The 12,025-nt window shown below is 44.3% G+C and overlaps 1 protein-coding gene across 2 annotated transcripts in view; it reads right to left on the reverse strand.

Moving 5' to 3' along the window:
- FHDC1 (FH2 domain containing 1) overlaps positions 1-12,025 on the reverse strand; it is a 69,606-nt gene that overhangs the window by 9,846 nt on the left and 47,735 nt on the right. For both annotated transcript variants that reach the window (XM_063920533.1, XM_063920534.1), the window contains exons 7-10: positions 8,691-8,761; positions 8,469-8,576; positions 7,186-7,256; positions 3,469-3,586 (exon numbers count right to left, since the gene is read on the reverse strand). In XM_063920533.1, the coding sequence (XP_063776603.1) occupies positions 3,469-3,586; positions 7,186-7,256; positions 8,469-8,576; positions 8,691-8,761 (368 nt within the window). The remainder of the gene's footprint in view (positions 1-3,468; positions 3,587-7,185; positions 7,257-8,468; positions 8,577-8,690; positions 8,762-12,025) is intronic.

Here is a 12,025-nt window from a genome sequence, read left to right on the forward strand (position 1 = left end):
AGTAAGAATTCCAGACCCTGTTATAAATACGAGCCGAAGCTGGTTTACGAATTTCAACATAGTTTGAATGACCGCCTCAGAGAATCCTTTGGCTCTCAGGAGTGATGCTTCAAAAGCCACGCCGTCAAAGCCAGTCTGGCCAGGTCTGGGTAGACACCAGGGCCCTGAACGAGGAGGTCTGGGCGTTGAGGAAGTAGAAGAGGATGCTCTATTGAGATACCCTGCAGGTCTGAGGATCAATGCCGTCTGGGCCACGTTTGAGTGACTAGGAGTAGTCTTCCTCCTTCTTACTTGAACTTCCGTATTACCCTGGGCAGGAGTGACACTGGAGGGAACACGTATGGCAGCCAAAAGTTCCATGGAATTGCCAGTGCGTCCACGAATGCTTCTCGAGGATCCCTTGTCCTTGCTCTGGAAGACCTAAACCTTGTGATTGTGTCGAGATGCCATCAGGTCTACATCTGGTAGGCCCCACTTGTCCACTAGGAGTTGAAAGACTTCGGGATGAAGACTCCACTCTCTGGCGTGTACGTCCTGACGACTGAGGAAGTCTGCTTCCCAGTTGAGGACTCCCGGAATGAACACTGCCGATATGGCTGGCAGATGGCGTTCCGCCCATTGGAAGATTTTTGACACTTCCATCATTGCCATGTGGCTTCGAGTGCCGCCATGATGATTTATGTACGCCACCGTGGTGGCGTTGTCTGATTGTAATTGAACAGGCCTGTTCTGTAACAGAGGCAGGGCCAGTGTCAACGCATTGAACACTGTCCGCAATTCCAGAATGTTTATCGGGAGGAGAGAGATTCCTCCCTGGTTCACCGACCCTGGAGAGAGTGTTGTTCCAACACCGCACCCCAACCTCGCAAACTGGTGTCCGTTGTCAGGAGGACCCAGTTGGAGATCAAGAAGGGATGGTCCATCCTCAACTGTTGGTCCTGTAGCCACCAATTTCAGTGACCGATGAACCTCCGGAGACAAGGAGATCATTTGCGACCTGATCCGATGAGGCAGGCCATCCCATTTGGAAAGGATTAACCTCTGCAGAGGGCGAGAATGAAATTGAGCATACTCTACCATGTCGAAAGCCGACACCATGAGGCCTAGTACTTGCATCGCCGAGTGAATCGACACTCTCTGGCGAGAAAGGAAGCATCTGATCTTGTCCTGAAGTTTAAGGACCTTCTCCGGAGACAGAAACAGTCTTTGGCTGTGTGTGTCCAGCAGCGCCGCCAGATGCACCATGCTCCGAGCAGGGACCAACGAGGACTTCTTCCAATTGATGAGCCACCCGTGGGCTTGTAGGAATTGGCCCGACATCTCCAGTTGACTGAGGAGGACATATTGGGAGTTCGCCAGAATCAGCAAGTCGTCCAGATACGGCAGGATCCCGATTCCCTGACGACGGAGGAAAACCGTCATCATGGCCATGACCTTCGTGAAAATCCGGGTGCTGTGGCCAGTCCAAATCGCAGAGCCCGGAAATGAAAATGAAGGTTGCCAATAGCAAACCGCAGATATTGCTGATGTGAAATGGCAATAGGTATGGTGGGGGGAGGGGCTACAGGTCAGCACCTTATACCCTCTGCTGGACTTCACCACCGGGTACTGTGGAGCATATTACAAACAGATTTTTGGTAAATCAGACCTGTGCTCCCTGCACTGGTGGATATAGTGGGATGCCTGTACGGCCACAGTGCCAACGTCAGCGGTGCGGCCCATCTCCTGGGACCGCGTCCGGATCGTGATTTACCGGCAGGTCCCACCTGGGGGACCCTCTTACCTCCTCCCTGTCGTGCAGCCACGCGATCCAGGAGAGCAGCAGCGGTGGTGGTGTGCCTAGACACCAGTGTGTCCCAGCTGCAAGTACCCGGGAACCAGGCCGCGGGAGTATACAGCGCCGCTGAGGGAGGGGATGGAGCCGCAGCACAGCATGTCAGAATGACATAAACAGTGCTGCGGCCCTTGAAGTCTTCTTAAAAAGCTCTTTTCAGGGATGCCTAGCGCAGCCCCCCGTTAGTGACCTGCACTGCAGGCACCAACTTACAAACTGAGCTCCAGTACCTGGAGGCGGGGCTATAGAGGAGGCGGTGCAGTGCATCCTGGGAACAGTCAAAGCTTTAGCCTGTTGGTGCCTCGGATCAAGATCCAACTCTACACCCCGATGTTATTCCCTGTGGAATCCAGTATACCCCGCTGCAGAAAATCATATACCGTATATACTCGAGTATAAGCCGACTTTTTCAGCACTTTTTTTTGTGCTGAAAAAGCCACCTCGGCTTATACTCGAGTCAGCGTTATATGCCCCACAGTGCCATGTGTGCCAGATATGCCCCACAGTGCCATGTGTGCCAGATATGCCCCACAGTGCTAGATACTTACCCTCCGTCGCTCCCGCACTGTCGTCTGAAGGAGGGACACGGAGAGCGCAGCGCGCGGCTCTCCTGTGTCCCTCCTGCATCTCCGGCGGCAGCGGCGTCTGTGTGGTAAAGGAAGTGCACGAACCGGCACTTCCTTTAACACACGCCGCTGCCGCAAGAGGGACACAGGAGAGCCGCGCGCTGCGCTCTCCGTGTCACTCCTTCAGACGACAGCGCGGGAGCGACGGAGGGTAAGTATCTAGCACTGTGGGGCATATCTGGCACATCTGGCACTGTGGGGCATATCTGGCACTGTGGGGCATATCTGGCACTATGAGGTCTGTGTACGGGTAGAGCTGTATTTCCCACCCTAGGCTTATACTCGAGTCAATAAGTTTTCCCAGGTTTTTGTGGTAAAATTAGGTGCCTCGGCTTATATTCGGATCGACTTATACTTGAGTATATACGGTAGATGAGCATGAGATGAAGAACGATAACAATAAGGGTACTCACCAGATGGCTAAAAGAATCTTAAAAATATAATGCATCACAAAGCATATTAGCCAAAATAAATAATTCTATGAATAACTAAATTTAAATTGAATAGGTGGATGGTATTTCAAGGAACAAAAAAAAAATAGCAAGTTAAAAGAAAAATGCTGATCTCAATATCACAGCTGAAGAAATTGGAGAATGATTCTTCTCCACATACTTTTCCAAATCACTATAATAGGGTGTGTGATTTTATTGTATTGAGGCTTTGCTGATGCTTTTTGTACCTATTTTTAGGCCATTATCTACTGTATAATGAGAAAGGAACATTGATACCTTTCCTTCCTCACACTTAATGTTGCCTTGTGATCGGATTACAAGTGAGTGATAGATAGATGTCATAACAGCCACATAGTTTGTGTCTACTCCCATCTGTTATGTATTTATGTATTTCTACATAGTGTTTGCAATGTGTTCAGGAAGGAAGAATTTGAGGCAAAATAGTGAATGTAACATATGCCACAAAAAAAGAGATGGCATGTGTTTAATGCACATTTCAGTACTAGGAGACAGGAAACATTGTCATTAAGAGTAAGGGGTGAATACGCCAATATACCTGGAGAAAGTCTTCCATTTGCTGTACCAGTTCAGGGTCCTTTTTTATTTGGTCTTTCAGAGTTTTTGTTTTTGTTGATAGTGCATGGAACTCTGCTTCTACGTTGTCTATGGATAACCTACAAGACAGCGCAAAACAAATATCATAGGTAACAGAGCAGTAATTATGCAGTCCATAATGTTTGAATAGGTCAGCAAGCACCTGAATGTCAAACACAGCCATGCCTGTTTGTCAAACCCAAACACTAGATAAATTGGTGGAAGTTAGGTCACAGAACAGGGAGTTTGTTACCAGATTAGCAAGAGCTCATTTTTCACTGACAGTCCTTAGTAAAAATGCTCTGAAGCCATAAAACTTACTGATCCTTGCAGCCAATAAAGGTTTATTTATTTTACAAAGCTAACCAGTAACACATTATCACTTTCAATTTATTTTTTATTTTAGGCCTTTATACCAAATAAGAATGTGTTATAAATACTTTGGTTACTGACAAAACCAATAAAGCATAATTCAATAATGAAACTAATTGTTTTCCATTTTCCCTTGCCTCAAATAACACTACCAGCCTCCCTTAATTACAATGGAACAAGTCTGCTTCCTGCTGAAGGAACAAAAACACACATTAATTTCTAGCATTACAGAGCACCTATACAATTCAACCCAGCACATCTGGCGATATAAATGGACTTCATATCTCCACTGAACAGTACATCAAACAGAATGTGGAGTCTGCGGCTTAGCAAAGTGTGGGATAAAGTGAATTGCTGCTTCTCACCATGCCAGCGAATACTCCCTCGCTTTTCTGAAACATAGTTTGCTCAGTGCCAAGTACAAGCTGAGCTTTTGTGCATAAATCAGCCCTTTGACCCTACTCGCTCTGTCATAGTAACAAGTGAAAGCTTCCCCCAGTATTAATGTGGGAAAGCCAATCACCTTAGGTTACATTCTTGCTCTTTAATTCTTAGAAACTTTTCCGTGGGCCATAAAACCAAAACGTCGTCCTACAGTATCTGAAAATGCTGTACAAGTAATATCTATAACCGCATCTTTGTGAATGACAGAAATGGGCAGGTGTGGGATTTCATGTAGATAGTAACAATAGTTTCATATGCAACAATGAAAAAAATATGTACTACAGACTGGAAGCAGATGCTAAATACCAGGAGAAGTTATGCATTTTATCATAGCGACAATTATACATATACTCTACCTCTCTACAGATTATAAACATAGGAACACCAGTAAAGAAGACAGAACAAAAACCTATTTAAAACATAAAATAACAAAACAAATGGATTAACTAAATAACAAATGTTTTGATGCAATACCTGATATACTCCAAGTAATCTAAGCAAACAAATACCACAACACTAGGCCATTATATGCAATACATGTGTCCTCTTACATCCTTGCTGCAGTCACACTAATGATATGCAGCATGCCTATATTCTGTGTGTAATTGTGGCTCTACCTGCATCCGAAATGCCACGTTACAGTGTTTTCCATGAAAACACTGTAGCATAGCATTTTGTATGCAAATACAGTGGCAGTCACACACAGGATATAGGCATGCTGCATTTTATTTTAATCAGCAGAAGCTACTTGCTCTTACTATTACATTATTTTGCAGAAGAAAACGTAAGACAAGCTGGAGAACACTGTGCTGTATGGCAATATACATTGTACTACCTGTTCAGTAAGACATACTTGAAGTATTCCAAACTGCCCAAAGGTCCAGTAAGCTATAATATAATTCTGTGCTGCTGCTTAACATTACCTAGGCTCCTCAGATAGACTAATGAAGCCAAGTCACTCACAGGTTTTTTGCACTGACATTCTGGTACTCCGTATTATTATTAATAAACTCATGACTCATGAGGTAATGTGTTCAGTTCCTGACAAAGGTCGTATCTGTGCCAAGTTTGTATGTCCACTCTGTGTGTGAGTGGGTTTCCTCTTGGTAATCTAGTTTCTTACCACACTCTACCCCGAGTACATACAGTTGCTAGTGTTCACTCTATCACACTGCACCTAATCATTGAGGAGGGCACATTTTAATTTTGGGCAAAATTTTAGACGCGATGTATAGCACCTGTAGTGATACATCACATCTAAACTTTTGCACTTCTAAATTAAAATATGCCCTGCTTACTGATAAGGTGTAGGGTGCTAGAATGAACATTAAGTTACATAACCGACCATCATATTAATTAGCACCCCATGCATTATACCTAATCTTATGCAATATTATGTGTATAATATAATGACAACAGTGTGTTCCTAAAATAAAAATACAGGACATGCTGGCTGCCAACACAGGTAGTGATCCAGCACAAAGCCAACTGTTCAGGTGAAGCTGGAAAAGAAGAACTTTCCTCCTGTGCACGTGTCCGGCCACACGTGTACTAATCACAGCAATCTTTCAGACTATCCAAGCTCTTAACATAAAACATCCGGATCACTCAATAAAACAGATCACCAAGCCACCCTAAGAAAGCAATATGAGCCCAGAATAAGCTTCCAAAACATTGTATACTGCCATCATTATCAACATTTCTGTAATAACTACTTGCTGGGACACATTGCTGCTGGACAAGGGCATGTACTAACCACGTTTACACATTATGGGCAGAGAAAAGCACATCTGCAGTGGCGCTCCCACTTGTTGTCCATGGCTCTGTGCTCCTTCGTGCGGACTTAACTGGCAGGATCCAGGAGGACAACAAGGGCAATGCACACACCATTCCCAAAGAACACAGGAAGGAGAATAGCTGTAAATAAAACATGCCGCAAAAAGCTCCTAGCCTAATTACTGGACTGGAGCTCAGGAAGAGACCCAACACAGCACCATGCACTAAATACATGGGTGATTCTACTCACAACAAGTCAGGACCACTGAACATGGTCATACTGTAATAATAATAAGATTTTAAACCTACCGGTAAATCTTTTTCTCCTAGTCCGTAGAGGATGCTAGGGACTATGTAAGGACCAAGGAGGTATTAAATACACTGACAAATAATAACCCATATTACTAGTGCCAGAGCCGTAACTACGTGTGTGCCAGGCACACAGCACAGTCGCCCTGAGGACGCAACTGGCTGCACCCCCATGTCTTTAGTCAGCGGCAGTGTAATGAGTCAAACTGACTCCTTACAAGCCGCCTGAGAGGAGAGGAGCAGCAGCTCCGGAGGCAGGGGAGAAGGAGGAGGAGGGAGGGGGACTCGGGAGCCGAAGCAGCGCACTGTAATTGGTGGCGGCGCTGCTGCAGCTGTCCCTCTCCTTCCATATAGGATGGCCGCCACCACTGTGAATGCTGTGATGCGCTTCCCTCATCCCAGCATTCACAGCAGCAACGGCCAGCCAATGTGAAAGGAGAGAGACAGCTGCAGCAGTGCCACCACCAATTACAGTGCGCTGCTGTGGCTCCCGAGTACCCGTCTCTCCTCCTCCCCTGCCCGGGATCTGCCAGCAGCTACACAGAGGAGCCTGACTGCCTGAGCCAGCGGAGAGACAGTAAGTATTTATCGTCTGTCTGTCGTAATGTGTAAAAATGGAGACGCAGTTTTTTTATTTTTTGATTGGTACGAGATGTTCTATCATAGAAGCAAAAATGTAAAATTATTAGTATAAGACAAATTCAATAAAAACAGTGTCAAGTTCCTATGTAAGCACTCCAGAGTTCATGGCAGAATTACTGACAGTCAGCCCTCTTACCTGGCTGCTTCATTAACATGCTGCAGCTGCGCAGAGAAGGTCAGTAGTGCAGCATCTTTCTTTTGTGCTTCCTACAAAACATTACAATAAGAAAAAAGTGGGCAATGAGTGATAATAAATAGTGTTTCGGACTGGAAATTAAATGGAAATGTTTAATAAACAGCAAGCATCATACCAATATCACAGTTGGAATAATATATATATATAGCTTCCTAACAATACCAAAAACCTACAGTCATGAACACATTGCTGCTGAATGTGCAGGTCGATAATCTCTTGTAATGGGGTCACATGACTACTGCACCAATAACGTTACTTTAATAAGTATTTAAAAAATTCATTCTTGCATGCATCTGGGAACAAGGCAAGAGTTAGACAGTCGTGCTGAAGGCTAATGGAAGAACGGAGGGTGCATTCTCATCTGCACAACGCAGGGAGGTCACGATCCGTGTGAAGTAGACAAAGGTTCCAAGCAGGCTCTAGTGGGAACGGTAAGCAGGTAAGAGTCCTATAATGTATAAGACATATAAGGGGCATGTGGAGAGATCTGATGGGCATGTCAGGGACACATGGCTGGTGTCTGATGGGCATGTCAAGGGCATGTGGGTGGGTGGGTGGGGGGTCTGAGGTTATGTGAGAATTTCTGAATGTATGTACATGCCATGTGGGGGAGCTAACAGGCATGTTGGAAAGGTCTGATGGGCATATGAGGAGATCTTAGAGTCCTTGTTCCTTTGTTAGCTATAGACTTTTAAGCATTGCTGATCTATTATATTTAGATAACTATTGTTTCACAAATATTTTTTTACTGCCCTCAGCCCAAGCTATTGGATGGCTGATACTTTACCCAGTACCTATCCTATTGCAAGTAACCCCAACCTCTACTATGTTGACTAGATGGGCTATGTGGTTCTTATCTGCCGTCAAATTCTTTGTTTCTAGGTCACTCTAGCCATTTGATCAGAGGGTGCACTACAAAAGATAAGCATAACCCATCATTTCTACCCAACTTCAGACTGCCTACTTCTGCTCCTTCACTGAGGTAACAAATCCACATTTGGTCCTGCCTGTGTCTCATTGTCTCCTTGTCTAATGAAGCATTGTTCTGTGGGAACTCATTGGGGCTGTGTAGAAATATCTTTAGCAAGAGGGGTTCCCAAAGCAAAATAGTTTAAGAACCTCTGAGCCACATGTATCACAGGTGTCTGTCATTAGTATCAATCAACAAGGTGAGCCATATAAACAGACTCAATAATGGACTCTAAAAGGATGTAAGTACATACCAGAGCCACAAAATGCAAGAGATTCATTCCAGGCTTATTTGCCTTTGTGTCTGCGAGCCTCAGTAAGGATGATAACTTAAAGCCAACAGCGTTTCCAGCATAACCCCCCTATTGAAAACACAAAACATTAGGGTTAGTTAAAAAACAAAAAAACCACAGAAGAACAATTTGAGATTTCATCTGCAGACACGTGCAAGATGAGAGATAAGTCATGAAACTTACCGCATTCATGATGTTCCCAGCCTGCAGGACCAAGAACAAGATGGAATGTAGCTGGTCACATGACATGAGTTCTGCACAGAAAAGGAAACAATTCACTATGGAATGCTCCATATAAGCTAAACATTACTCAGGGCTTCACACCAACTAGCATTTTATCACTGACCAAAGGGGAAATGAGTTTGTGTGATGGCAATTTCATCTGTAACTAATCCAGCACAGTGGAATAGTACAAATATCAGTACTGGAAATGATACTCTTGTTTGTACATGTGTAACGTAATGCTTCACACTGCCGTGGAAACTGTAATTTATACCCATCTTATTATTCTCAGACTCAACAGCAGACAGGATGCTCTAATACTGTAGTAAAAAGGAGCATAAGCATAGTAGGCATTATTTAGTATGTGGTCATCGCCTCTCATATTTCCAATATAAATGCTCACAGAAATGTTATGTATGCTGAGGTAGGGAGAGCTATTTTCAGGGCTAGTAAAGTCCAGGTAGAGACAGACACTAAATATATAATATATAACCCACCAAAAGACTGATCCAACACTCTAATCTGTACAGAAAATGATCCAATACATTGAATGCTAGGATGTATATACAAAGGGTTTTTATGAAGTAATGGTCATGCCTTGATAATTTTATGAATTTGTCAAAGTTTTAAGATGGGGGGATTCAATTGCTGGCTAATGCCTTCGCCCAGCCGAATCGGCGCGGCACTGCAGCGTGATCTTGCACAAAAAAAAAGTGCGCACGAGAAGGGGGTGCTGTTGCAGGCGTTTACATGCAGCGGGAACAACAATTTGCACCCTTCGTCCAGAGATGAATTGCCCCCAAAATATCTTAATGTCTCCCCACATTTTATATCACTTCACTGGTGCTATAAAATATATAAAATAAGGCTATATAAAATAATACTTACCAAGCCAATAATAAGAGGTTATTATTAGGACTGCATTTACACACCACTGTATGTACAAAGTCTGTGTTTTACATGTATGTGTTTTACATATAACGCCCTACATATAACGCCCTACATAAAACTACATTATAATGTATAATTTCCATTATGGAAGTCGCCCTCACTACAGTAATCAAGCAATTTAGTTAAACAGTGTTTACAATTCCATTATGGAAAGAAAGCATTTCTAATCCAAGATATAGATACCGAATATAAATATATGTTCTATGCCATATTTATTTTTTTGCATGTAACCTCTATAAATTTTAAGTGTGATTCACTCTATCCTCCCATGTTATACACACCCTAACAAAATGTGGGTCAGGCCCCTGCCATAATCCCAAATTATAACTCAGAAAGCCATGTAGTCCTCGGCATTGTAATTAATGTGCATATTGTACATGGGTGTGCTTCACTATTTGTAAAGGAGAACTGGATCAGTCTGTCTGCCCAATTGTATTTGAGTAATACTCATTCACTTAAAGTATAAATAAACATAGTAACAGACACCCAAGAATTACAACATGAACACAATAGGCACTGCCTTCATTTCCTAAATTAGTTGATTTGAATTTTTTTTCCATAATCACAGCACTTTAATGTATTGACTTACACCGATAAGTTCTAATAACATGCTTTTTCTTTATATATGGTTTCAGTGCTTTTTTCACCACATTATTGAATCAGGAGACAGATATGCTTTTTGTTACTGCCCTGGGACGTGCAACCTGCTACATACTATTGTAGCAGGGACGTGCAGTCAGGGGAGGCAGTGCCTCCCCTGTCATTAATGATTAAAATAATATAAAGCAGATACTTATGACACATAATTATGTGTCACGAGTATCTGCTGTAGCCTTTACATTATTGTAATAATTTCTACCTTATAAAAAATGGTTTTTAATGTGTTTCAGAGGCACCGCTCTCGGTGCCTCCAGCTAACAACGTGAAAGAGTCGGAAGCGGGGGGCGGGGCCGAGCATCAGGCAGTAAAAGCCCATTAACAAAATCCCTATAAGCGGCACCTACTGGAAGTGCCGCTTTGACACGCCCCTGACTCTAAGTTATATATGATTGGCCAGTGGCAGCGCCCCCACCCCCGTCATCTAAGATTCTTTTTTATTATTTGCATATGCAGCCCCCCCCCCCCCCCCCCCCCCACTAGCCCGTCTCCCAGCAATGCACAGCAACGGGAAGCAGAGGGCAGTCCTCTAAACGGACGGGGAAATGGGGCAGCGCAGTGTCGGTTTGAGGGAGGTGCAGGTGTTAAGTATCTCCTAGCCCCCCTATCAAAGGAGCCCCCGATCGGCTCTGCAGCGCAGAGATGATTACAGGATCCAGCAGCAGCACTCCCAGCAGCGGCCGTACAGAGGAGAGAGAGCTGCTGCTGCTGAAGGTGGAGTCTGGAGAGAAGAACCATCCCCGACTCCTGCAGGCTGAACCCGCGGCGGCTGCGGCTTTTCATGCTCCTCTCCTCTGCTCTGGTGGCGCCGTGACAGCGCTGTGCAGCCGACACTGGGGGATGAGACTTCATGACGTCTCATCCCCTGAGAAGGCAACGAGGATCAAAAGACACCTGCTGGAGTCGGGACTCTGGAGCTGGACTTAGAAAAGTCTGCACCGAGGTCAGTCAGAGGGGAGGGAGGGGAGCAGAAAGGGGGGGGGGGGGGGGGGTCGTCAAACTGGGGGTATCATTACATATATTTGATGAGGTGGGAGTGAAAGGTTGATTAAATATGTAAACGGTGGGAGTGAGAGGGGTTACTAAATATTTATTTTGTGGGAGGGTCATTAAATATATAAGGGGTGGGGTTGAGGGGGGGCACTAAATATATAAGGGGAGAGGGTGTATATATACATTGACTCGCCACTCATATCCAGCATCCTGGTGGGTACCCTCCAGTGCAGGGGTTAAAGAAAGAGATCTGGCGTCACTCATGGTCACAGTATAAATAATAAGGCGGTTACATCTGTATACTACTCAACGTTTCAATTTTATGAAAAAATATTCAGCCGACGTCAAGCTCACTGCGAATAGGCGCCATTCTGACGTCAGTGGCAGTCTGGGACAGTAGGAAGCATAACTGCACATGGGGCTTGGTGAAGAGTATTTAAGGTAGGCCACAGTCATCTTATTTTAATCTTGCTGAATTTTTTTTAAATCAAATTGAAACATTGAGAAGTTTATAGGTGTAACCACCTTATCAATACTTATACACTGACATATATATATATATATATATATATATATATATATATATATATATATATATGACTTGCACAGGGGGCAGAGGCCCGGCGGGCACATCCAGAGGCACGGTGCTGACATGAGGTACAGGGCCCCCTGTCTGAAGTGCCCAAGGCCCCCTG

This window comes from Pseudophryne corroboree, chromosome 1 (assembly GCF_028390025.1).
Source record: "Pseudophryne corroboree isolate aPseCor3 chromosome 1, aPseCor3.hap2, whole genome shotgun sequence".
NCBI lineage: Eukaryota > Metazoa > Chordata > Amphibia > Anura > Myobatrachidae > Pseudophryne > Pseudophryne corroboree.